A 26,785-nucleotide genomic window follows, 5' to 3' on the forward strand; every position below is an offset into this window, starting at 1 on the left:
GCCTCTCTACTGTCGATGTAGCACCAACAACCAATGAAATGTGTGTGCCGACGCATTTCAGAGTCCACCGTGAGAGGCGGAAGGTGCTGCGGTGCAGGTGGTGGTGGTGGGGGGGGGGGGTGGGGGGGATCTCAAAATCACAGAGGAGCAAGGTGCACTTTGTTCCAATTGTTAGGCAGCATTGCAAATCAAAAATATGTGCCATATGCGACAATCGAGGATAAATACATATATGGGATTTGTGTATGTTGTGTAATTGAGGTAATGAGGGCACAGCATTTTGATACCCTGAGGCGAAATGGACCTGACGCTATTTGACGGTGTTGGGGCGTCTCGTACCACCTCCCAACGGGCAAATGTAAAATGAGAGACAACGAGCAAAATTGGGAATAAACATTTTAATGTAATACTGCACGCCAAAGTGATCGGCATTGTGTACTACAACGGTAAAGCGAGCTGATGCCGACAAAACATGTATTTAGGTATCTATTATTATTTTTTCGGCGTGGTATGGACTGATGCGTGCAGCATTTCAGCTGCCTCGCAGCGCTGCGTCGCTTTTAGTTGTGTGCCATTAGCGACAGTCACAACAGACACCGCCCGGCTGTCGTGGGCCAGCCCTGGTGTGGAATGGCAGGTCAAATAAAGCGCCAATGAATTCACAGCCACTTGCACGATGAACCGGGATTTTCTCCGCAGCACTATTTCCGAAAACTCTTACTCGACCAACGAGGCACCATTTGTAACTGCCCAACTGGGACGGCACCCGAGAGCAGGGACGTGTCTCCAATATACAACCGTGCAGAGGCAGAAAACTGCGTATCTTCTGTTTATTTAAAACAGACATCCTAACTGGGAATCCTTTATTGTTTCATAATAAAAATCGTTACAATGGTGGACATGCAGCAATAAAAACGTAAGTCAGACAGTTCCTAAAATATTTACACCTGTGGGGCAATAAAAAGAGGTTCACTGAGTTTCTGTATCCTCCTGCTCTTTTAAAAGCAAACCTAGAAGCCACCATTTTACACTGATTTATGGAAAAACACATAGGGGCAGATTTATGAGCCCCTTGCGCCACTTTTGCGTCACTTTTAACATGGGAAAAGTGACGCAAAAGTGGCGCAAGGGGCTCATAAATCTGTCCCTTAGAATCTGGCACACCAAGACATCCATTTCAAACAAAATTCGCAAGTTGCAAAAAAAGGTGTTAAGTTACAACCTGCGCAGCTTTTGCTGATAAAGAAAATGCCGAATGCCCGGGCTTTCCCCACGTCACATATTTCCTTTTGTAATAAAATTATACTTGGCTTCAGAAAATGCATTCCGTCTTTTGTCGTGCAGTACTATCACAACTTTCACTATGAAAATAAAGAATATATATATATATATATATATATATTATATATATTATATATATATAGATTAGGCCGTCGCGCATCAATGACGTCACGCCCCTGCACTCTTCTCAGGGCAACAGTTTGTGGGCCACCGTGTGTTTACCCCTTTTCAGGGTCGTTCATGGTTGTTTTCAAGAAGCAGGGCCACAGGGGCAGATTGTGTTTGACAGTCGTGCTTGTATTTTTATATAAGTGAGCGCTGACCGTCCACTCTGTGAACCTGTCTCAGCAGAGAAGTGACATACAAGATGGCGGGTCACAGAAGGAAGCGCTGTGACGGACAGGTGCAGCACTACATAGAATGTTGACCACGCAGGTGACCCTTGATTAGTAGCACCCTCCACGCCACGAGTTGGGTGGAAGTGTGACATTTGAACCATGACCCTCCATTGCAGCCACGGACGTCTAAACAAGCAATGGTAAAAACAACTTCTTGTGTGAGGGGGGTTGTGTTGTACGTTTCTTTCGTGTACTAGCACAGGCGCGTGGAGCGTCACAAACAGCCGCTCTAAGTTTTGACCCGAAACACCCAACAGGTGGAGTCATTTAACCCACTCACATTAACCTTCGTCAGAATATCACAATCACACGACACAGTCTTTGAGAGTGTGGGAGTGGCGTCGGTGCAAGGAACCCGGGCGAGATGTGTAAACCCTGGCGAGGCACAAGCCTTGATGACATGCACAACAGACCACGTCTCTGCAATGACAGACTATGGACACGCGCTTTGTCGCCCTCTTTGTCCAGGCAACAATTTGTCTTGTTGTAAGAGTTAAGCGTGCGCAAAGGTTGTGCAAGTCAAAAGAACACACAATTGACATCTTCAAAAGCAAGTTTGCACCAGAAACCTGATGGCACACCCTCTCACCTGGTACTTCACCCGTGCAGCCCAGGACTCAGTGAGAGAAATGGCAGCAGGTCCGGCGTCCGTGACCCCCCCCCCCCCCCCCACCCCCGGGGCAAGATAACGAAAGGGCGCGTCGTGTCCTCGCAGATATGATGGCAGTGTGCCTGGCACGAGCCAGGCACACGGCAGTGTAGAATCCTTGAGTACGTACTCAACTGCCTCCCCCCCACCTGTCTAGGTGTGAGGTCAAGGGGCGCGCACCGTGCACTGACGGATGCTGGCGCGATCTTCTGGCAGCGGCGCATGCGTGCAAGTGTGTGACACTGAGACTTTGTGTGCCTAGGTGTATCTGCACAGGTGAGTGTGATATGTTCACTGAGTATGTCACGTGCTCTCTCTTTCGTGTACTTTGTGGCTCAGAATACCTAAAGACGCGTGGAATGTGCCCATACCATATCTGCGACATGCCCATTCTATATATCCGCTCACAACACGTGTGCAGCGTTTGACCATCTGAAGCCGCTGTCGTGGGTGAATGGAGAAAGGGACACTAAGGAGTCAAGCAGCGAATGACGTCATGGTTAAGGTGAAGAAGAGTCAACGGTACCTCGAGAAGCAAAAGGGAGGAAGGAGGAGACATGGCAAATCCAGTCAGTGACGTCACGATCAAGATGACCCAAGGCAGTATCGCAGGGGAGGAACATTATAACAATAAATGAATCCAGTGTGTGACGTTTCAATAGATGTAAAGACGACCCCTTCATCGCCCTTACCCTGGGCAGCACAGTGCCTACACAACGCAACCCTGCCCACATGTACTGACATCGGCTACTCAGTTATTTGTGTGCCTCGACCGCTGTCCTTAAAGGGCCATCGATTCATTGATACAACAACAAGTCTCGCATCCGTTTCAGAGGTCACCAAACACTTGGAAAATATTCACGTTTGTGGTGTGATATTTTGAAAAGTAACAGATTGTTTATACATTTATTTTAATTAATTGTTTATTTATTGTATTTGTTATTGGACGGTGCGTTTAAAACATTATGCCTCTCCGGGTCTTTTTTTCACCTCTAATTTAGCTCCCCTGGCGTGTTGGGGCGTATGTGGAGGCCTGCTGGGCGCTCACTGTGACATCGGGCCGTTGTGCACCTGTGTGCCACCGTGGCTGTCAGTCTGTCCATCTCGGACCCACCACACGCGCAGCAATCAATCACTCGGCGCTCTCGCAGGTATTCTGAATGAGGCGCTGAGAAACCGGCCATTCTAGGAGCAGTGATTGTGAGCAGTTCCCGACTCCAAGGTAATGCTGGTCCCACCCGCCGAATAATAAATACACCGCAGCCGCCAGCGGAAACAGCAGAGGACGTCACTTCCTGTCAGGCTGTCATCCTGTTTGTGTCCTGAGACCGGGCCACGACTCTCACTCCAGACTATCACTCATTCTCATGATCAGTCTCCGAGCCCCTCCCCTCTGTCCTGCGACGAGGACAAGAGTCTCACTCAACCCCTCCATAGACGAATCGTATACATACACATATTTATTGGTCTGTTAGATGTCGGTGTGTATGGCGTGTCATACTGTGTAGGCATGCACTCTCAAGCGCACATGGATTCACAATCATGTGTTTATGTGCGTGGAAATTTGCGCCTGAGGGATGGCTCAGTGAGCTGAACCTGTGTGGCTCTGTAAATTATGAATCATAATCCCAGCAAAGCAAACTCAGCCTTTCATCCTCCCGGGGGCGGTACAACGAGTTCTCCACTTTGGTTAACAGTGGCAATTGATTTTTACGCGCGCTTAGAAGAGGCAGATGTGGATATGTAGCGCTATATAAAACAAGCTGTTAGCATGCGCGCGCACATGGAGGTGCAGGTCTACAGAGGAGGGGAGACGGCTCGGTGCACCTATACAAATGCATATGCTAACACTCATCATTAAATGCACACCTGAGTAATCGAATTCATACCTTTCTTGATGACGGACTGGTCCAATAAATTCATTCCGTTCTGGAGCTCGTCCACGGACTGCGAATGAAAGAAAACAGCAGAGATTACTGGCCGCCCCACGACAGGGCCCCTCCCGTTAATGTGGTGTGTATAAATCATGCCCCCTCCTCCCCTAACCCCCCCCCCCCCCCCTGCCAGGCCCAGAGCGGGCTATTTCCATTTATATTAACTCCACGGGGGAGCGTTTATTATTCACAGCGGCCAAATGAAATTCCACCAAATTGCTTGTCCCGCTAATAAAAATAAGGTGGGCGAAATGTGTGATACGGGCTGTCACGATAATCAGTGGCATCGCGCGCACTCCATGCGATATATCGATTTATCGGATGATTGAAAACTATATGTGAGCGCTATGAAAATTTAAGCGTTCGTTTATTGTCCTTGCACTGCGCCACATTTCATTATATGAAGGGCTGTTTTTGCGTCAGAGACGCGCTGTGAAATGAATCCTTTCGTCACTTCCGGGGATAATAAGAGCATATTATATACAAAGATACATCCCTTCAGAGAGACTTAAACTCCCTGGTGGACACTCCTGAAGACCACTTAAAAATGGTGTCTACTGAGCCAGGGAGGCCCGTGTGGGATTGTGTCGTCTACAGAAATACCGTGGGAAAAAAGCGTTATATGTAGAACATACGTTTTTTTAACCGTTCAATTTAGTTAAACAAAAAAACGTGGTGCGGATGGATTTATTCAGAACCATTTCTATATGTTTTACTTGGAATATTGACCAGTCATTCTTGATGTATGAATTACACGGTTAAACACGACAACGAATATCGAAACACTGAATGTGTATAAATATTACCAACCACACACCGGACGTGTAACTTAGATTCAGGGCAAGCGGAGTAAAATGGCGGCCCTGCCGAGCCTGTGCGCGAGACCGGAAAGGAGAGCCGTGATGAGGTCATTCCGTGCCTATTCTGAGTGTTAACGTGGCCTTCATGCCACACGTGGAGATTATGAAGGAACGCATCAATTGCAGGGGAGGTGAGAAATCATTAATATGGCTGCATTTCTTATTCACTCACCCAGCTTAATGGGAGAAAAACTCCAGCTAAACATTTACAAACCGTTTCTTTTGGAGCCAGTGGATGGCATATGTATAATGATATTTATAATCAGGGCTTTAAATGGAAATACTGACGTGCTGCTATTCGCTGTTTGCAGTCCCTGTTTGCTATTGATAGGTACTGGTACTCTCCCTTTAAGTGTATTATAGCAGAGCTGAGAAGTGGCGGTACCCTCCTTTTTAAATTAAAAGAAGTGCAGGTACTGAGTACCGGACAGCACCGGCCCATTTAAAGCACTGTTTATAATGAACTTGCAATAATTTGGCGTGCTTCCCGTTGCACCTAAGGCATGATTAGCTCATTTATTCATGCGAATATTGTATTTTACAGCGCTGTGTGTTGCCCTTGAGTTGCTCCGGGGAGCTAATGGGACAGACTGATGTCCGACAGTTTAGACAGACATTTTTATTAGGCCAAATCATTTTCCGTGTTAAACTATTAGGAGAAGTTGAGTTTGTCAATATGCCCATTTCTAACGAGTGGGTGTGATGCGCCATGAAGTCCAGCCACGCCTGCACAGGAGCACAGAATCAACGGTAACTGTCTACTTAGCGTTTCAGCAGAGGCCTAGCAACACCTACTACCGCTGCTGCTACTACGAGCTGTACTATTACTACCACTACACGTGCTACTGCTACTTCTACCACTACAAGTACTTCTACTGCTGCTACTAATACCACTACAAACACAAGGAGAGGATGGACGTAGCGCTGAAACTTTTCAGACACGCACCCCCAGTCACAGATCTGGGTTGAATCCATCATCGTTCTTTAGCTCACTTCGCCACCCCAGTTTAGACATGGCCATATGCAAATCAGTCTTGTCCCAGTGCCTCATGGGAACTGTCCAGCCCGAACTGCCAAGCCATGTCTTCCCTAGACAGGGAGCAAGCATCCTGGGACTACTACCACTACTACAAATAGTACTCCTACCCAACCACGGCCCGTATAGGGTGTGTTAGCGGGGCAGTGACGTGGGGCAGGGGAGGGGCAGGGTGGGCAGTTGTAAAATGCGGCAAATGGCTGATTTCAGGTAACTTACGAAAACAATAAATAAAACAAATTTTGATGCGCGCGCTGCATCGCACTTGGCGATGCAGCGCGCGCAACGGAATTCGTTTTAATTATTTTTTTCGTAAATTACCTGAAATCAGCCGTTTGCCACATTTTACAACCGCCCACCCTGCCCCTCCCCCGCCCCACGTCACCGCCCGATAACACGCCCTATACGCGCCGTGGCTTTTCCTACCACTACTACAAGTAGTACTACTACCACTATTACAAGTACCACTACTACCACTATTACTACTATTACAAGTAGTACTACTACCACCACTAGTACTAATACTGCAGCTACTAAATTGTAGTAGTAGTAGTACAAGTACTACACAGACTACTATCACAGGTGCTATCTCTACTACAAGAACTACTAATGTTGGTACTACCACTACTACAAGTACTACTATTACTAGTACTACCACTACTACAAGTAGAAGTACTGCTACTATCACTACTATACAAGTATTACTGCTGGTACTGGCACTAGAACAAGTACTACTACTACAAGTACTACTATTACTGATACTACTATCTCCACTACTACTACAACTACTGTTACTACCACTAATTTACAAGTTCTACTACTACTGCTACTTGTAGTACTACAACTATTGAAAATACTACTACTGGTGCTACTACTACTACTACTACAAGAACTGCTGCTACTACTACTAATAATAATACTCCACCCATTTAAGAAGAAGGTTTTATACAAAGCTCCATTCCACACTCTCTCACTCTCTGGTGAAGTCAAAGTTTCACCTGAGGTGTGTGGTGTGTATGTTTTTCTGGCTCCTTTCTCACATAAACACACCTTTCCCCATCTGAAGCCTGCGGCTGGGTTCACGCTCACCTAGGAGGTTTGTGCTGGCAGTGTGTGAGAGGGCATGGGGTCACTCTCACTCAGGCTTGTGTTGGCAGGTCTGAGAGGGCACAGCATCACTTTCACCCACGTTTGTGTTGGCAGGTCTGAGGGGGTGCGATGTCACTCTCACCCAGGCTTGCGTTGGGGTGGCAGGGTCTGAGTGTGTGCAAAGTCACTTTCACCCAGGTTTGTATTAGCAGTGTCCGAGAGGGCACGGGTCACTCTCACCCAGTTTTTTGTTTGCCAGTTTTGAGAGGGGTCGGGGTCACTCTCACCCAGGTTTGTGTTGGCAGGTCTGAGAGTGTACAAAGTCACTCTCACCCTGGTTTGTGTTGGCAGGTCTGAGAGGGCGTGAGTCACTCTCACCCGGGTTTGTATTGGCAGTGTCTGAGGGGCGTGGGGTCACTCTAACCCAGGTTTGTATTGGCAGTGTCTGAGGGGCGTGGGGTCACTCTAACCCAGGTTTGAGTTGGCTGGTCTGAGAGGGCGCAGGGTCACTTTCACCCAGGTTTGTGTTGGCAGTGTCTGAGAGGGCGCATGGTCACTCTCACCCAGATTTGTGTTGGGAGGTCTGAGAGGGTGTGTGTGAATGTGTCTTCACCTGGCTGAAGGTGGGAGGTAAACGGGTGGGATCTGTGCATCCTGCTGGTGGCTTTTTACAGCGACCAACTACCCCGTCTCTTCCATGCCTCCTCCCCCACACTCATCCTCCTTCAGCAACTCCCTGCTGCCCCCAGCCACCCGCAACCCTGCCCCTATACTGCCCTCACTGCCCCCCTGCATCTGTCTCCTTCCTTTCTTCTGTCTGCACCATTGCTGCGCCAGCCCTTTGCCCCCCTGTCCTTGCTCCACCGGCATCAATCTCTCCTTCCCTCAGTCTGCCCACCCCTCTCCCTGTCCCAGCCCTCAGCCACTGCCCCTCTCCACACACCTGAGCTGGTGACCCGCTCCTGGTCCTCTCCACTGTCTCATCTCCCTGGCAGGCCTCTAATTACTACCTCCTCCTTACCACAACCCCCTCCTCACCACAGCCCCCATTGATTGGTGAAAAGGGAAATATAGAAGTGTAGGTACTCACTGACCCGGAGTACCTGTGTGCTATTGAGAAGTGCCTGCACTCCCCCCATTAAGAGTACCCTTTGCCCACTAAGAAGTGCAGGGACTCCCCCATTAAAAGTACCCTAGGCCCATTGAGATTTGCAGAGACTCCCCCCATTAAAAGTACCCTATTCCTACCGAGAAGTGCAGGGACTCCCCCCATTAAAAGTACCCTATTCCCACCGAGAAGTCCAGGGACTCCCCCCATTAAAAGTACCCTATTCCCACTGAGAAGTGCAGCAACTCTCCCATTAAAAGGAGTTTACAATCAGAGAAGTGCAGGAACTCTCTCCTTCAAATCAGGGACGTGCAGGAATTCAGTACCTGTGAGCAGTCGTGGCTGGCATGGCTCGTGGGTGGCAGGGAAGGCGCAGGAGGTGGGGGGACTTGGGGAAAAAAAAGTACCTTGAGGCCGGATCCCACGTCTTCTCTGCTCCTGCGCTCTTGCCTCCGACAGGAAGCAGACACCCAGGCTCCCTCCCCATGACACAGTGCTCAGCCAGGGGCTGGAGGGGTGGGCATGTTCTCCATGCAGGCTGTACTGCAGCCTGCTTGGAGAACAAGGAAGTACTCATGACTCTTTTGGGCGGCCCAAGAGGGCCAACCAAACAGTCACTGCGCACTAGTCACTCCTCCCCATCTTTGCTAGGAGAGCAGATCAACCCCGCCCACCCACCCACCGCAAAGCAGCAGGGCACGAAACAGAAAATGACCATAACTCTAAGGTATTTTCATTTTGTTTCTCTCTGCTTAACAGCAGTGGGGCAACTCTCCTCCGCCATAGCGCCGCCCCTGCCTCTGAGTACCAGCCCCTGCCTTCACCTCCCCCGGCTTCTCCTCTCTCCTGTCCTCACCTACGGCCACTGCCCCTTGGTCCTATCTGGTCTCCTCACCTGCCTGGTCTGCTCTCATAGCTGCCCGCGCCTTCCCCTCCACGGCCCCTTCACACTTCTCTCCTCTTTCCACCCTCCTCTGGCCGCATAGGTCGGTACCCACGCTCCCTGCCCTCCTCTTCCTTTCCACCCTCCTCTGGCCGGGGTAGGTAGGTGACAGATCCCACTCTCCCTGGCCATACCTCCTCTCCACCCTGCTCTGGTTGGGGTAGGTAGGTAGGTGAGGGAGCCCAGGGTCCCTGGCCTGGCCCTCCCCCCTCTCCCCTGGCTCGGTAGGTCGGTGACGGAGCCACCCCCCAGCCCGGTAGGTCGGTGGTGGAACCCATCCCTCCCCTCTCCCGGCCCGGTAGGTAGGTGAGGGAGCCACCCCCCCACCCTCCCCTGGCCCAGTAGGTCAGTGACGGAGCCACCACCCCTCCCCCAGTAGGTCGGTGGCAGATCTCACGCTCCCTGCTTCCTGCCCCCTCCCACGTCCTGGTAGGTTGGTGGCAGAGCCCCCCACCCTGCTGGGTCACCAGCCCGGTGGGTTGGTGACAAAGCCACCCCCCTCCCATGGCTCAGTATATCAGAGGCGAGCACACGCTCCCTGCCCCCTCCCCCGGCCCGGTAGGTCGTGGCGGAGCCCACCCTCCTCTGGCCGGGTTGGTTGGTGACAGAGCCCACCATCCTCCGGCCGGTAGGTCGATGGCAGAGCCCATGCTCCCTGCCCCCTCCTCGGTTGGTCGGTCAGTGGTGGAATCCAACCTTCCCCCCCATCCCACCCCTCCCTGCCTGCCCCCCTCCCCGGCCCGGTAGGTTGGTAAGAGAGCCCACGCTCCCTGTCCCACTCACCCCTCCCGGTATGTCGGTGGCGGATCCCACCCTCCTCAGGCCCGGTAGGTCAGTGGTGGAAGCCACCCTGCCCGCCTCCCCCCTCTCTCCCCCAGCCCGGTAGGTCGGTGGCGGAGCCCACCCTCCCTGCCCCCTCCCCCAGTCCGCTAGGTCGATCGGTGGCAGAGCCCACGCTCCCTGCCCCCCTCCCAGTAGCAGTCCGTGGAGGGAGTTCCGTAGGGCGGTGAGGCGGGGCGGGGGAGGGGCAGGGTGGGGAAATGTAAACACCGGAATATGGATGAACGGAGGTAAGTACACATTTAAATTAATAAAACGAATTCCTCCCCTCCCTCCACGAACCACTGCCCCCTCCACTGGCCCCGCCCCGTAGATCGGTCGGGCGGAGTCCCCCCTCCCCAGCCCGGTCGGTCAGTCGGTGGCGAGGATCCACTCCCCCGGTAGGTGGGTCGGTGGCGGGGCCCACGCTCCAGCGGCAGCCTGGTTTAGTTGTTGTAGTTAATGAGGAGAGGGCTCTGATTTCCTTTCTAATTACCGCCGCCTGCTGGGCCCGCGCGCAGGAGATCCACGCAGCGTGTTAGCCTTAATAGTCACAGAGAGCGTCATAAACATTTAATTAGGACTGCGACGGCAGGAGTGAGGGGACAACTCACACTTTTAATTACTAGACTTCTGCAGGTACAAATGACACAGAGAGGGGTGGGGGCGGGGCATCTTCAGGAACCAGAGATGGCGACAGCCCGGGGTGAGGGGGCTCTAGTGGGCGGAGTCAGAGCTCCGCGGGGGGCACCCAAAATATCTCGTGCAGGGACTGCTCGTTACGAGCCAAGATGTCCCTCCCTGCTGCAAGGCGGAACAGGCATGGAAAGTAGTTTTATTGTTCTTCCTGTAATAATGCAATAAATATATACACAACACACAGACTCTCTCACACTTTGTCTGTCTATGCCCCTCTCTCTCTTTCCAATATACTCTGCCAGTGGAAATGAACGAGAAATAATGAAACACGACATTGGAGCATTTTCACTAATAAACGCAGATTCACACTTATTGCAACAGTGCAACGGTCAAATTCTTCACTTTATGACCACAATTTGGCCGAACTGCAGAAATTCTTACTTCTTACCTCAGATATTGAAAGTTACAGTCAATTTACAGGGGGGGGGACGGTCTCCCTTATCAGAGGCCAATGTAACGAGAGAGTGCGGGCGTCTAACACGTGGTGCTCAAGTTCTATGAAAATATTTTAATGTATACCTTGCACACATGATGAAGCAGCATGGTATACAACATACATGAAGATATGAAGAGACTAATATGCAATTTGTTTTTCCATTGTCGAAGAAGACGAGAAGCAGCCTACCTCTCGCTGCCCCCGTAAAAAAAAAAAATAGTGCCGAGAAGCGGCTTTAGTGGCATATCAACGCTCTGCAAATCGAGTAAATAATTAAAAACATATTACACTCGGAACATTTGCGTCTGTGTATCTTCTGTGTGTTTATGCTTTCTTTCGGGTGCTACTAGTTTTTACATATATTCAACAGGCCCATATTTTGGCGCGTCGCACTAAGTATTGTTTCCCATCAAATATACAATACAATGATATAAACTGACGTTGCTGTGTTTTCTTCATATACATGGCTTCATTTTCCCGCGTGAGGGTACGATTCGAGGAAACCAGGGCGCAGCCAGAGGTTAGCGCCCAGAGCTATTTACAAACACTAATAACTTTAGCGCAACTACCCCCAGGCGGGAGGTTTGCACGTAAACTGCGTGACGCCACGCCTCTTCCGGCAGCACTGCTCCCCACCTGCCCTACCACACCTGGCCAACAGGGGGCGTGCAGACATATGACGGGGTTCCCAGACGGGTTGAGATGACTTGAGTAAATTAATTTATTTAGAAGGCCTTTCAGTACAGCGAACAACTGGGGACTCGTCTAATGGTTCCATTTAAAAACTTTTAAAACTGGGCCTACACATTAGCATGTGTTTCTAAATCGGGGAGACGGAAATTAATACAAATGTACCACTAATGTCACACGTTCACAGTCTACCGTACACGTAAAAGAGTGTTCCGTTTTACAAACGTGTGTGCATTTATTTTTGTGTACTGACCTGTACCGTTTTGTACTCTATACGGTTGATAATTACTTATTTAATTATCAAGTGCGGTGAGTTGAACTCTCCTTAAATATCGACCCTAGATATCCATTAAGTAGTTGTTTTTGTTTTTTCAAGTGAATCTGATGTGATGATACATTAAGCGCCTTTAAACTTTTACTGTGTGTGGAACAGTTGAAAACAATAATGTATCCTAGCTTTTCTCCGTGTTACAACAAATAAGAACAGCTTTAGTAAAATGTATATGAATAGAGAGGAATCCTGCTCCGTTTATTCATTTCCCCCATATTACAGTGGTTGCTCAACGAGGGACAACATGTTTGTCTGCTAAAAATAATACATTCTCACATTTGGGAGCTGTTGACGCGTTTAGCAGTGTCCACAAATGTTCCGAGGACGGACTGTGTCCAGTGCCCAGCACGTCATCACCCGTACTAAGTACGGAAGCCCGCAATGGACACCCTCGTGCTAGTTTCATTTGCAAACGTCTGGAGTCCAGGAAGGCGGCCGCAGTAATGTTTAAATAATACACCCGACAGAGAGGCCCTTAAAGCACGGGGTATTCTGGGCGCCATTTTCGTACCTAGCCGTTTACTTTTTTGTTTTTAATGAATGTACTGCTTACAGTTCATCGTTTATTTCCTAAAAGTCCCCCATCCGCGGGCACTAAGCGCTCTTTATAAACACAATTTTACAAGAAATGGAAAACGCGGTAGAGTTGTCACGCGTGAAATGTAAGCAGGTTTAAGCGCACCTATATTTAAAGAAATGGAACGTAAAGTTCCTCGAGGCGCGGGCAGCAGCGCTTTCGATAGTTATTGTAAATGTATAGAAAGAAGAGGTTCACAACAAAGAGACTGACAATTCGGCAGGAGCTATTTTTAATTTCATATATATATATATCCTCATCTACAAAAAGGGAGTAAGCAAAGACCTCTGTGGGCATTTTATGGGTAAATTTTAACGTTTTTACTTATTCTAAACTGATTTTTTTTTTACCCTTCTTCTCATTTCAAAAACCGATATTATTGATGAGTTGAAACTCGACTAAACTTACATGATATGGGGTAAATGCTGGTTGTTGAGAGGAAGCTTTTAAATATTACCTGTGTTCTTATGATGAATCTCAATGCTGTTTATAATCGAGTTTTGTTCCATTCTACTTTTATGTATTGGTCTTTGCTGTGTATTCTCTTTGTCATTCTTGTATTTTGTACTTTTTATGGTCTGCATTGACCGGAATAAAGTTTGTTGGAATTAAAATGTTACAATGTATTCAATGAAGGTGCACGGCTGTCCAGGGTTTAAAGAAACACGCGCCCCATAAATGTTGTGATGAAAAAAGAATATGCCATTCTCTTAAATGAGGATAGCATATTAATAAATCTAGACTGACACTGCTGTCAGTAGAAACACAAACATTTAGCAATAACGTCAGTGCGACTGGTGGCGTCTGACACTGAGACAAGTTGTACAGTGAGAGCAGCGGCGTCAGGTTTAGGGCACAAAGTATTATGATGAGTATGGGAACAATATCATTATTTTCACATTTGTTTAGTGTAATGATGCTGAGAAGAATAATTTTTTTTTTATTATTAATATTATTATTTTATTAATTTTATCATCATCGTCAGGAAGCAGGTTTGACAGTGACTGCCGGATTTGACAACAAGCAGTGACGCGGGCTGCGGGTAATTCATGTATGAAATGCCGCCACCAGTTCATCATGTCACTCACGGTGGATTCGCGCAGACTGACTTACATACACTTCCCTCGCCACGCTTGCTTCCAGCTTGGTGTGTTTGGAAATGTTTTACATTTGTGCACAAAACAAAACGCCATGTGAGGCCCTTGGAAGAGTTTTAATTCGGCGTGGACCCGAGTTCACCGGACACGGCGGCAACACAACTGCTTCACCGAAGCAATGCGTGCTTAGTTTCAACTCCATGTACCGCTGCCCTGTCCTTCGAGGTGGCACTCATTTTATCGACCACAGAAGGATGCAAGGCAGAGCCAGTCTTTAAGGAATGTGAACTCTTAACTTAATGATGACGGTAAGTGTCAGCGGCGAGCGTTTAACTCACTGAGCCGTCCTGGCGGCCGACTATGACCGCTTAATTTGGATTAAACGCTAAATTACTGATGTATTATTGTCCCGGGCCAGCCCAATATCGATTGTCTGCGCTAATCCCTTCTGCCGAGCAACCGTCGAGGGAGAATGCGGCTCACGGGGCGAGACCTCCCCGCCAGGTTAAGCGATTTCACGCCCAGGGAGCTCCCTCTGATGGGGCGGGGCTTGTTTACAGTCCCGGGGAGCGACACCCGCTTATTTATGAGCGTCTCGGCTCAGAAGCCAGGAATGTGATACACTGAGTGAGGGTGTCCTGGGGTGTTTACACAGAGACTGCCCTGAGGTGGTTGAAGTGAGTGGGGCAGTGAGGCTTGCCCTGGGGTGGTTACAGTGAGTGAGGCAGTGAGGCTGCCTGGGGTGGTTACACATGGTGAGCCAGCGAGGCTGTCTGAGGTGGTTACAGTGAGTGGGCGGCCCTGGGGTGGTTACATGAAGTGAGACAGCGAGGATGCCCTGGGGTGGTTAGAGTGAGCGGAGCAAGGACTCTGCCCTGGGGTGGTTACAGTGAGTGGAGCATGGACTCTGCCCTGGGGTGGTTACAGTGAGTGGAGCATGGACTCTGCCCTGGGGTGGTTACAGTGAGCGGGGCAGCGAGGCTGCCCTGGGGTGGTTACACAGAGTGAGGCAGCGGGGCTGTTGGGGTGGTTACAGTGAGCGGAGCAAGGACTCTGCCCTGGGGTGGTTACAGTGAGTGGTCCGGTGAAGTCCCGGGGGCACACTACAGGGCCTGGTGTCAGTGGCACTCACCGACTGTGACTAGAGTAAACCATCTTTCGGTGACACTCTTGTATTTGGTGAATTCAAACAAAATGAAGGTAACACTTAAGCTAGAGACGCGGGCTTAGCCCCACCCCCGCCCCCACCCTGTGAGTCTGTTCTCCTTTTCTACACCATATGAACATTGCTTCCCAGGTGGCGCTGCAGCGGGCCTGCTACAGGGGGGTTCTGAGTGGTCGGCGCATTTGCCTGAAATGGACTTTTGGAAAGAGGAGATTATAATCAGCTGGAAATCTGAAGCATAAACCAGCCATTTATACCACACAAATGCAAGATGCAACTGCAACAGTCTGTCCGAAACCCCACACTCCGGGAACTGAGTGCAAAGCAAACCATTTGTAAATGGCCAACTGGAATTTCCAAGACGGATAAAAACGCCCCAGTTTAAACTTCGTTGCCACATCACCTTTCGTAGGAAGCTCGAGGCAACAGACGAGAATTCACACTTAGAACACCTCGGGCTGCAGGGCAGGGGCCACAGGGCAGGGGCCCTGGTTCTACGGGGTCATGTTTGGACAAATATGGTCGGGGCAATAAGCCGAAATGTGACTCGTCCCTCCCACAGGCCGGCAGCAGTCCAGGCAGAATTACCTCTTCCACTAGATTGCTTTGGAAGGACGGCCAATTATCGCATTTCCTTTGGATAAAAGGCTGAGCAGCTCAGATTGAAAGCACACCAAGGGAAAGAGTTTAGGCTACTTTGTATGTTCCCCGGGAGGGGAGGGGACGATTCCTGGGTGGGGGAGGCCCCCCGTGGATCGAAACTGAACTTTGACACTTCAGAATGTCGGGAAGATGGCGGCATTCTGACATGAAACGTGTTGAATGGTAAAATGAAAGGCGCTCCTGGTGAACTGTGTCTAAGTAGAGCCCAAAACCCCACCGGGCGTCATCAAAATATGTCATTCGGGCTTGTGAGGTGGGAGTGTGATAAGAGGCGCTGAGTTTGTATTTCCACATATTGTACCATTCTCTTTTAGGCCCCTTTGATAGCGTGTTGCACCTTTACACTTACTTTCCTTTTTAATTGGTGCTTCCTTTTCACACAATTGCAATTAATTGATGGTCCCTTTAAAGCCGTTGTTTATATTGTTGCCTTCGACTAGGCAGCCATTTTAATAAAATGTTGTTCCCCGGCAGTACCCTCCCTTTTCTAGGGGTTCTCCCTATTCACACATCCTCTCTCCCCTGAAGAGCCCCTTAAACTCATCACTTTCCCGCACGAGCCGAGGATCACAGCTGAGTGCGCACCCGTCTTACCTGCACGTCATCCATGGGGTGCCCGATGCCATGCAGAGACAAGCTGTCCCCCATGCCCGAGTCCAGGCCGTGGTGGGCCGAGTGCAGCAGCACGTCCGGCCTCCGCACCGAGTGGTAGTCGCGCCGGGGGTCCAGTCCGGGGAGCTGGGGCAGCGAGGCCCGGGGCTGGGGCAGCAGGGATCCGGCGTCGGAGCCCACCTCCTGCCGCTGGCGCTGCCCCCACGGGTGCTGCTGCGGCTGGTGCAGCGGGTTCAGGGAGTACGGGTCGTTGACGTGCGAGTACGGGTCCTGGCTCTGGTGGTACGGCAGCGGCTGGTAGGGGGGCGGGAAGTAAGGCGGCTGGAAGTCCGACGAGGGCGTGTGGGAGAGCGGGGGCGCGCTGGAGTAGGGTCCCTGGGACACGCCGCCCAGCTGGGACAGGCGGGAGCTGTGGCTGGGCACGCCGTCATGGCGGTCCTGGAGGGAGGCAAAGAGAACAGGAGAAAGTGTCAGTACACAAGCAAGAACCAGCAAGTGCGACTCGTCTCTCTCTCACACACACACAAGTGCAAGGAAATCACACACTCAGCCCCACACAGACCCAGGGGCGGTGGGTGAGATTTTAAAGTGGTGGGGCGCAAACGAATTAGCATACAGCACCGTAGCGAGCGAGCGCAGCGAGCGAGCCCGAACCCCAAAAGGGGGGTTTGGGGGGGTTACCCCCCCCTAGAAAATATTGAAAAAAAAGAAGAAAAATCAGGCATTTTCAAGCAAATTTGAGAAAGCAGGAAGGTTAATAAAGCAATTGTGAAAGTGCAGTTATTACATTAATAGATGGCATAACATAGGTAGCTGCTTATTCAGTATTACCACAGAGCTTCATACATTCTGTCCTATTATGCTCAGGTGCTGAATTCAGACTATAAGACTCATGGAAATCTCAGCTCTAAGAGTAGAAGAAGTTGCACAGCAGTGTAATTGGAGTAAGTGGGGTAGATTGGAGTAAGTGGGGTAGATTGGAGTAAGTGGGGTAGATTGGAGTAAGTGGGGTAGATTGGAGTAAGTGGGGTAGATTGGGGCGGAGTGGGGTAGATTGGGGCGGAGTGGGGTAGATTGTAGTAGACTGGAGTAGATTGGGGTACATGGGTGTGAAGTGGGCTAGAGTGGGGTGGGGTAGACTGGAGTTGAGCGGGGTAGACTGGTGTATTGGAAAGGGGTAGATTGGAGCGGGGCAGAAAGGGGTGGGGTACATTGGAGTGGAGTTGGGGTAGTCTTGAGAAGAGCGAGTGGAGTTGGGGTGAAGTGGAGTTGGGGTAGACTTGAGAAGACCAGAGCGGGGAAGGCATGGGGTGGGGTAGTTTGCTGTGGAGTAGACTGGAGTGCAAGATTGTGGGAGAGTGGAGTGGGGTAGATTGTAGTAGAGTGGAAAACATTGAGAGGATTGCAGTGAGGTAGATTGCAGTAGGGTAGATAGGCAGACTGGACTGGTGTAGATTGTGGTTGAGTGGATTGGAGTAGATTGTAGTGATGTAGATTGTAGTGGAATGAGGCAGGTTGGGGTGGATTGGCCAGGAGTGGAGAGGGGTAAAGTTGGGTAGACCCTAGTGGGGTAGACTGTAGTGAAGTGAGATAGAGTTGACTGAAATAGATTAGTAAAGAGTGGGGTGGGTAGAGTTAAGAGGGTCAAATGGTGTTGAGTGGCTTAGATTGGAGTGGCATAGAGTGGCATGTCAAAGTCGAGGGGCATGTCTCTGAATCAAAGGGCATAGACTGAAGGAGAGTGTTGCAGAGTGGAGCGGCGTAATGTGGAGTATCCATCGTGTGGTAGCACACTGCCTTTACAGACAACACATTTCCAATTGAAATGACCATAACATTGGTACAGACATGCAGATTTTTAGCGCATAAATGATAATGTGTGGAAATAGCATTGGCTAGTGTATTGTGTTTTCATTGTATTCAAATATTTGTTTCCAGACTCCAATACAAAAATTAACTTCATTATCTATTTATAATTCTAATATAGTGTGAAATATCAGCACTTTTCATATTTGTTGTGTGCTAGAAAAAACCCTTTCCATTTCATAGCAAGATTTCACATAACTCTCTCACTTCGAAGTCAGAGAAAGAAAAGTAAACACCAGGCTCCCAGAATGAAAGCGGCTGACATTTGACCTTTGTATTTCAATAACCAGCAAACGTGACAAGAAAACAAGTGCAAAAGGGTAATAGCTCAGTTCATCACCCAATGAGACAACTGCAAAGCAGAAGCTAAGGCAAACACAGGCAATCACAGATATTGAAGTGCAGTGTCTCACAGTATGCATAATATATCAGAAGCCCACTAGGAAAGGTGCAATAAAGCACACAATACTAGAGATTCATTGTCGACAATCCTAGAGTCACGGAGTAAGTCATTTTGATTACGCTGCCATCAGATTGACCCTAATCATAAAGTGTACATTTTGAATGAATCCCATTCAGCAGAGATTTAGAATATAACATATTTAACACATACCTAATCCAGTATAAAATATTCTCTCATTCGCAAATCTAAGAAAGGTACCTTAAGACATGGAAATACATAAATGCATGATATATGTATTGTATCACAACTAAAGCATTACCCTAAAGTGCTTAAGTGCAATCATGATTATGCGGTGTCAAAGTGTATTCTTCGCTTCTAGCCACACCTTCGCATGACTGCTCTCAGTTCACCAGTCTGTGTGTTTTAATTACTACAGGCCCCCCTGCTGTCCCTGCTCTTGTTAAGGACCCTTGATGCCACAGTGGAAGAATACATTTCAGGAACAATACAGAGCTAGGCAAGCAGAACATTAAAAGAGTGCCGAGCCAGAGTCCAGGCAGTGCTCTGTGTGGTGTATAATTTGCCATGTAAACCTATGCTAAAGGCTCAAATTTTAAAAAGGTAGATTTGTTTAACTTGGATGCGTTTTAGTTCAGAGACCTAGAATTAATTTCTGCATGGACTGGAATTTATGAGAAGTTATTGGTTCTAAATGTCAACTTTGAAACATTCATGCCTGCGAGGACGATGCTTTTAGTGAACCAAGAGGCAAGTCAGCCGTCATGTGAACACTGCATAGGTTTTTATAACATAGGGGGTATTATTAAAGTCTTTTAAACAAATGAGGTTGTTGATGACACATCCTTAATTGAGTTTTAAGGTAGGATGATAACAGAAAAGAAGGCACAGTGAAATAAGTTAATGGGCCAGGGAAACACACATTTTGCCAAGCAGATATACCATTTGAAACCAGGTTTCTTGGTTTTACGTTGCAACATTTAGCCTCTCGATGAGGCGGCGTAGTGACAAACATAAGTGTGTGGGTGACAGAAACCACAAGAAGACTTGGCGTGAAGTTCCAAGAACACTTCTTTCAGAGCCAGAGCTCAACATCTGGCTCTGGCCTTCAAAGGCTCACCTACCTCTACAAAAGTAACTTTGAAATATCCAAAATACTGACATTTTGTTGCAGGATCAGCTTCACAATCATTATAATTATAGTTCCAATTACACCTAAACTGTCAATGACGGTTTCTTCCTGTCGAGGGATGAATCCTCCTGCATGGACACAGCTCCACGAATGACCCTACACTCACACTGGTTCACGATTCCCCCAGCACTCGCACTGGTACTTCGGTTACGCATTTCTCACACAGCTCATCTTTCACGCTTCCCGTCCTGAGACAAGACCACACTGGTCACCCAGTTCTCACATGGGCACCCTATTCACCCTGCACTCACTACTCACCCTGTACTTCCACAGGCATACCTTTCACCCTGCACTCACACTGCTCACTCCGTGTCACCCAGCACTTACACAGGCACACCTAACACAGCATACATTTAATTACCCAACTCTCGTGAAAGTGTACATACTTTGAATATCTGTTCTTCCTGCATTAGTGCATGCCTACTCTCCGTAACTAAAATACCAGTGCAAGAGGGGAAGAGTGCGCTGAGGAATAGCACAGGAAAGAAGACTGAGTGGGAACCAGAGGTGGCTGAGTGGGAGGTGGGATTAGTCTTAGGCCCTGAGGAATCAGCCAAAAGGGAGTAGATAAAGCAGGCAAAGGCTGCTGGAGGGCAGCAGCACAACAGATGAGGTTCAAGCACTGCAACTGTGGCTGTGAGCTTGTGTGGGAATCGAGCAGGGACTGATCGCTAAGGGTATAGCGCAGGTGGGGTGGAAGAAATCCCATGCCCAACACTGAGCCCCAATGGATTTCATAACGACCACTATGAAGGAAGGAATAGGTCACCTACAGCCACAAGTGCTGTTTTGCAGCTTTTGAAGAAATGATGTAGACCGGCATCTAGGCTGGTTTTCATTCTTTTCCTTTAATGCCTTTAGTGCGGCATTTCTACCTGCACACACTGTGCCCTTGACTTCCAATGAAATGTAGAATTCAGTGAATAGTGATTAACGGACTATATAGACTTGGGTGGCACAACGAGTAAAGTTGGTCACTCTGAATACATAACCTTTCTGGTTGAAGGCATGTGCCAGACCCAGTTTAGGGGCTGAGCCACGGCCATAGGGCAGGGGTGGTTCACCTCAGATCTCCTGTAATCTGTCCTACTATGGCTTCGCAAACTAGGCCAAGTACAACCCCTTCAACACGAATTTCAGTGGTACCGCTGGTGAACAGCCACAGGCTTCTCAGGAAAGTAGGGCAGGGGTGTACAAACTGAACGCTCCGCAGCACAAAATTGTAGGTCCAACTCACTGCTTTAATTTGATACGAAAAGGACTTTAATAAACACTTAAAACGGTATATGACAGCAGTTACAAATCAGCCGGCCCAGCATTTCCCCATGTTTCCCCAACCGATCCTACCTGTGTGTCCTCAGTCCTCAGCCACCGTCCAGTCCACGAGTCACGACGACCACGAGGCTCAGGCGACGCGCACGAAGTGAACCCGACCGTTACCGGATCCAAGCAGCACGCTTACCTTACGTCAAGCTCGGCATCCAATCAGGATTGCCCCTGCTCATGCTGCGCGGTGACCGGCCAATCCTGGCGCAGTGGCGCTGCATGCAGCGCCAGGATTGGCTTGGAGGGCATAGTGACTGCTCGCCCTGTCGCCCTTTTGCTGCCAGCGCTGCCGCCAGCAGGTCCTGCACCCCCCCCCCCCCTACTAGCTAATGGGGCCGGCCTGGGTGCGCATGCTCGGGCAAGTTGCTGCCCGAAGTATACATGCGGGGAAAGGGGAAAAAAAAAGTTTTTAGACCTGTCAATCATCCGGCTTCAAATCAATGACCACACCAGCCAGCCCGCCCCCCTGCACACTCCCGATAAAGTCGGGTGCTGCCCGGCGCCGCCGGAATAATGTGCGCAGTAAATGGTAATTTGGACATTATATTTTAATTATTTAACGCGGGTATTATTTAACGCGGGTCCAATCAGCAGGGCTGGTGGGGCTACGCCCCTACGCCCCAATGGACGCACCGCGGCTGCACAGACCCTATCCAAAGTGACCAACTCCAATGAGTGGCAGAACAGAACATACACAGATATTTTCCTCAGCCCCAGCGGGGCAGCCATTAGCGATGTCACGGGTACGTTTCCTCAATGTGGTAAACAAAATAAAAACTCACTAAAAATTACAAACAAACGAACCAGTCAAATAGGCCCTAAAACAAAAGTGAGCTGAGAAAACAAAAAGTTTGCAAAAGAGGGAAAACACAGGCCACAATGTGAACATATAAGGGACTCAAAACTGAAAGTCAATGTACTCTAATCAAAACAGGAGGAGCGTTGCCCATGTATATAAACAAAGTAAAAAAAAAATACGCTTTTCTTGAATTGCTGTCCAAATCGCCAAAAGCTATGGCATAGAAACTTTGTTTTTTTCCCTTCCCTATCCCCAGGCTGCCAACCATCTCTAACCCTTAATAAAAATGCAGAGGTGCCCGAGGACAGGCGCAGCTGCTGTGGCAAGGCTGCAATTACTGACCTAAATTACAAAGCCAAAGGCGATTACAGAGGAAGGTTAAAAATGCAGAGTTCGCACTCACCATCGCTGAATAGGTGTGGACTAACATCTGGGCAGAGGTAAAAACACAGAGACGGTGCTGGTAACAAATGAAATATATATATAAAAAAAAACAACGATTGACAAAAGAAAAAAAAAATCAAGGGTGTGTGAGCAGGGCGCCGCTTGAGGTCTTCCCAGCGCTATCCATCAAAAAGAGTCCCCAGAAGCGGGGGTGTGCGCCCCCGTGGCTGCGGCGCTGCTGTCCGACCCAAGGCGAGGCTGCGACTGGCGGGCACCCCTCGCTCTGCCGTCTACACCGAGAGGCAGTAAGTGGCGTTCATGACTATTAATATTCCAGCGCCGCCGAGGAGGCTGCATGGGGGGAAGTGGGGCGTGAAGCGCTGCAGCCGGCTCCAGCGCGCGCCGACCAGTGGCGCGGACGCGCGCGCGCGCAGCCTTACGAGGCTCGAGGGGGCGGCCGCGCGGGCAGGCTGGAGGTGAAGAAGTTTAGCACGGGGGAGTGAGGGGGGAGGGGAGAGGGCGGGGGAGGGAGGGAGGCAGGGGACAGGCAGGGAGGGGAAGAGAGATACAAAGAGGGGCAGAGGAAGGGCTCTGGGAGGTAGGGAGAGAGAAAGCCAGGGAGAGAATGAAAGAGAAACTAAAAGTTACACAAGGAAAGAGAGTGACTAGGAGAGGGGAGTAAGAGGTGGGCAGAGGGAGAGAAGGAAAGACAGATACAAAGAGGGGTAGAGCAAGGGCTCTGTGAGGGGCAGTGAAACAGACAGGGGCATTGATAGGGAGAGCCAGGGGGAGAATGCAAGAGAAACTAAAGGTTAAAAAGGGTTTAAAGAAAGAGAGAGAGAGAGAGGCTGAGTGGAGGGAGAGAGAAGCAGTACAGGCAGAAAATGAGGGGGGGGAGATAAAAGAGGGGCAAAGAAAAGGAATAGACGCCTAAAGAGGGAAAGTCAGGGGCATCGAGAGAAATGAGAACAAGGCAGAGAGAAAATTAAAGAGTAGCTGAAAGGTAGACAAAGAACTCGAGACAAAGAGAAAGGTGGAGATGGAGAGAGGGTGACAGAAGCGACAGGCTGAGCGGCAGGACATCAAGAAAGAGGAGCGATAGAGAGGGAGCCAGGGAAAATCTGGAATAAAAACACAAATATAGACAAAAGGACCTGGGCCAAAGGGAATGAGAAGAGAAAAGGAAGAACTGAAGAGAGGGAGGCAAAGAAAGACTCGTATGTGTGTGTGTGTGTATACACACACACAAAATTCACACATATAAAGAGACAAACTGCCACATGTCTTATTTAATGTTTAATTGTGTTTTCTTTCCACTGGGAAGCGCCGTGCAGTACTTAAAAAAACTTAAACTCACTTCATTTTTATTCATTTTGGAGTCTATGAACGTCCTAAAACAGAACAGCATATATCACCCCTAAAGTATACAAATCCGGGGCTCCTGCCACAATGTAATCATTTTAAACTTCCTGTTCACTGCCGTGATTAGGCCTTTCAATGAATGCCCCGGTCCGCTGAGAAGTTTATTTTGCTTCCCTCTTCCGTCCTTTGCCGCAGATTATTATCGGCCACTCTCGGCTGCACCAATACACGCCGGCACTGTGTGCTCTTGCGCAAAGACGGAAGAGCGCCGATGTTTATAAACATTTAACAGAAGGGAGGTGAAAGAACCCGAAGGGATGGGCGGCCCCGGTTTGCCCCAGGCTCCCCGGGTGATTGCACGTCCCGGGATGGCCGGGGGCACAAGGGGCTCTTAGTGAGAGGTTCCGGAACCAGCTCAACTGGCCTGACGGCTCCTGTTAATGGTAAACCCTCTCCCTTCGGCCCTGCCCTCAGCCGGGGAAGGAGCGGAGCCCTCGGTCTGTCGGAGCCGCTCCAAAGGCGCTTTCACCGGCCTGTCCAGGAACACAGGGATCGATCAGTGCTTCGGGGGATCGCCGCCGAAGGTGTGGAACTTGACAGGCGGATTTCTGTTTTATTTAGAAAAGACCTTAGCGCTCGCAGAACTCTGGGTAAAAGGGAGGTTTGTGCCCGCAGCTCGTGCGCACAGATGCCGGAGTTTCCTCTGTTCGTGTGTCTCACTTTGCCATACTTGGAAGTCGGAGCCTTCACTTTTTTTTTTTAAATCAAGCAATGCCTTTTGCTCATTTAAGTGGAGAATATGTTTTGGGTTGTCTGCTAGACAAACGCGTGACCTGAATGTAATGCTTACTACTGGCTGGGTCTGCTATGTCCCTTTCATCTAACAATACTCTGTTTGCCTCCTGTTCCCGGAAAACACGTTTCCTCTATTAGCACGGACCACCGATTCCTGTTTCCACTAGTGAACAATGCAGCAACTTGACCCGAAGGTATCGAAGCGCTTTACCTGAGCGCCAGTTATATGACACAAGGACACGTTCATTTTCGGTAGGCACGGGGAGATCGGTGATTCGTCCAGAATCACGGGTGCTGAGTCGATGCCGAGAGTGAGACTCGAACCCGGATCCACAGTTACAAAGTCGGCAGCTCGGGTCCTTACTCACACCCTCTTCCAGTGCCCTCCCGTGTCTCTTCGTCCTGCAGCCAGCACTAGCTTGCGTTTGTCCTGGACTATCCAACACTTCCTTCCAGCCCCTTTCACTAGGCACCTATTTTTCTTGCACTACTGGTCAAAGATGCCCATGTTATCCCCGCGCTAGTCAAAAGTGCTAACAGGCAGCGGCCTCATTCGCCCTCTAAGCTGCCGACATGCATTCCCGTTTGCCCAACAGGCTACACCGTTTCCCCAGCTCACTAGCCACCAAGGGTCCCCGGGTCAGCTAGCCAACACGTTTCTTCCCTCAATGAACTGGCCATCATTGTTTTCGCTCCGTCTATGAGATTACAGCGTTTGTATTTCCCAGGCTGTTTTGTGCCCCCCACCCCCCGAAAGTAATGCCCCCTCGCTTTCTATTCAGTGAGCTCACATGTTGGCGTGCGTTTGTACAAGTAGAACTCGTGTCTCCTTCCGTGCAAGCTCTCTGTCAGACTTGAGGTGCACAGGGCGGGTATAGGGGAACACGAGGGGGACCCGGGGCCGTCGTAGGAACCCCCTCTGCCCTGCCAGAGAGGAGGTAAAGTTCAGCAGGAGGGGCTCGGACTGTAGGGGGTGCTGCAGGTGGGGGTGTCGGGGGAGGACGGGGCGCCGCAGCTTTCTGTCCAGAACGAATCGTGCATATGCCAGTGTTCAGTGCAAACAACCCTGACGGGGCCTTTCATTGCCGGGTCCCCGCACCCCAGCTGCAGCCCCCGCAGAACACGCTCAGCCTTGGCAAAGGAGGGAGCAGGCCTCGGAGGAGAGAGAAAACACTCAGCAGCCCCATAACAAAGTCCCTAGCCCCCTTGTCCCCACAAACATACAGTACACCCCTGCAACAATACCCCACTGAACCCCCCAATTCACCACACAACAAAAACACGGCACAAGTTCCTTTCAGCGCAAAAGACCCACACACAACAATCCCCACTAGTCTCCCGCCTGAGACCCTCGACACTTGTCCCCGCAACAAACCCGCAGAAACCCCACGCACCAGTCCGTGGCGGCGACCCTCACGGGCAGGGAAGGCGCGAGACCCTCACAGCAGATCAGTAGAAACCAATTCATCGCTCGGACCCTCGGTTAAAAGGAAGGCACGAGGCCCCGCACGGCAGCTTCACAGGAGGCCAGTTGTTTTATTTGTCTACAACAAATTCCATTTTTTTTTATTTCAAACACGTGTCCTATATAGTTCCCGAACACTGATCCTTAAGCCTGCCTTTACCTCAAAACTTCTATTCTTACCTTTCCGCTCTTCTTACACATTTCTGTCACGCTTCTTTCTACCTATGATTGTTTCTTTCCTTGTTTGCTGTTCTGCCTTCTGTCATACTTTCTTTCTCTCTTCCGCTCGTTCTCCTAATTGTCCTCTCATTTTCAGTTTTTATTCCTTCGTTTACTGGCTTTCTTTCTGTAGCCCATTTTCCCTCGCATTCTCCCTCTCTCGAATTCCTCCTTCCATCCCATAATCTCGAAACCTCCCCTTTCTTTCCACTTCTGCACGTTTGTGTAAGTGCCGGACTCGTGACTACTGAAAGCCTGCCAGGGCTGACTGTACCTGTGTCTTCTCTGCCCCAATACGCCCACTGGCGCAACGGGCTCACGCATCACAAATAAATGTACAGTTTATAAAGAAAAGCATCTTACCAAAGGCAAACAGAAAAAAAAACTTACAACGAATTATATGAACCTAAGTTTGTTGGCTGATTTTCACGATCACTACTGTATGTCCGCCTTCCATACTTATGTATTATGGGTACATTTATTTGCATGCATCGCAAGGGTTCTGTAACACTTGAATGTTTTTACACGCTACTTTTAAATGCCAATAAAATATTTGGAACAAAAAAAAA

The 26,785-nt window shown here is 49.6% G+C and overlaps 1 protein-coding gene across 5 annotated transcripts in view; it reads right to left on the reverse strand.

Annotated features, from left to right (window-relative positions):
• The window catches only part of TFAP2B (transcription factor AP-2 beta), a 130,895-nt gene that overhangs the window by 102,608 nt on the left and 1,502 nt on the right, over nt 1–26,785 (reverse strand). For 3 of the 5 annotated variants that reach the window (XM_085610455.1, XM_085610453.1, XM_085610450.1), the window contains exons 2-3: nt 16,370–16,825; nt 4,218–4,275 (exon numbers count right to left, since the gene is read on the reverse strand). In XM_085610455.1, coding sequence (XP_085466581.1) covers nt 4,218–4,275; nt 16,370–16,825 — 514 coding nt within the window. Of the gene's footprint in view, nt 1–4,217; nt 4,276–16,369; nt 16,826–22,394; nt 22,790–26,785 lie in introns of those variants that run through there. The other 2 variants (XM_085610454.1, XM_085610451.1) reach the window with 2 other exon arrangements.

The sequence above is a fragment of the Triturus cristatus genome, chromosome 6 (assembly GCF_964204655.1).
Source record: "Triturus cristatus chromosome 6, aTriCri1.1, whole genome shotgun sequence".
Lineage (NCBI taxonomy): Eukaryota > Metazoa > Chordata > Amphibia > Caudata > Salamandridae > Triturus > Triturus cristatus.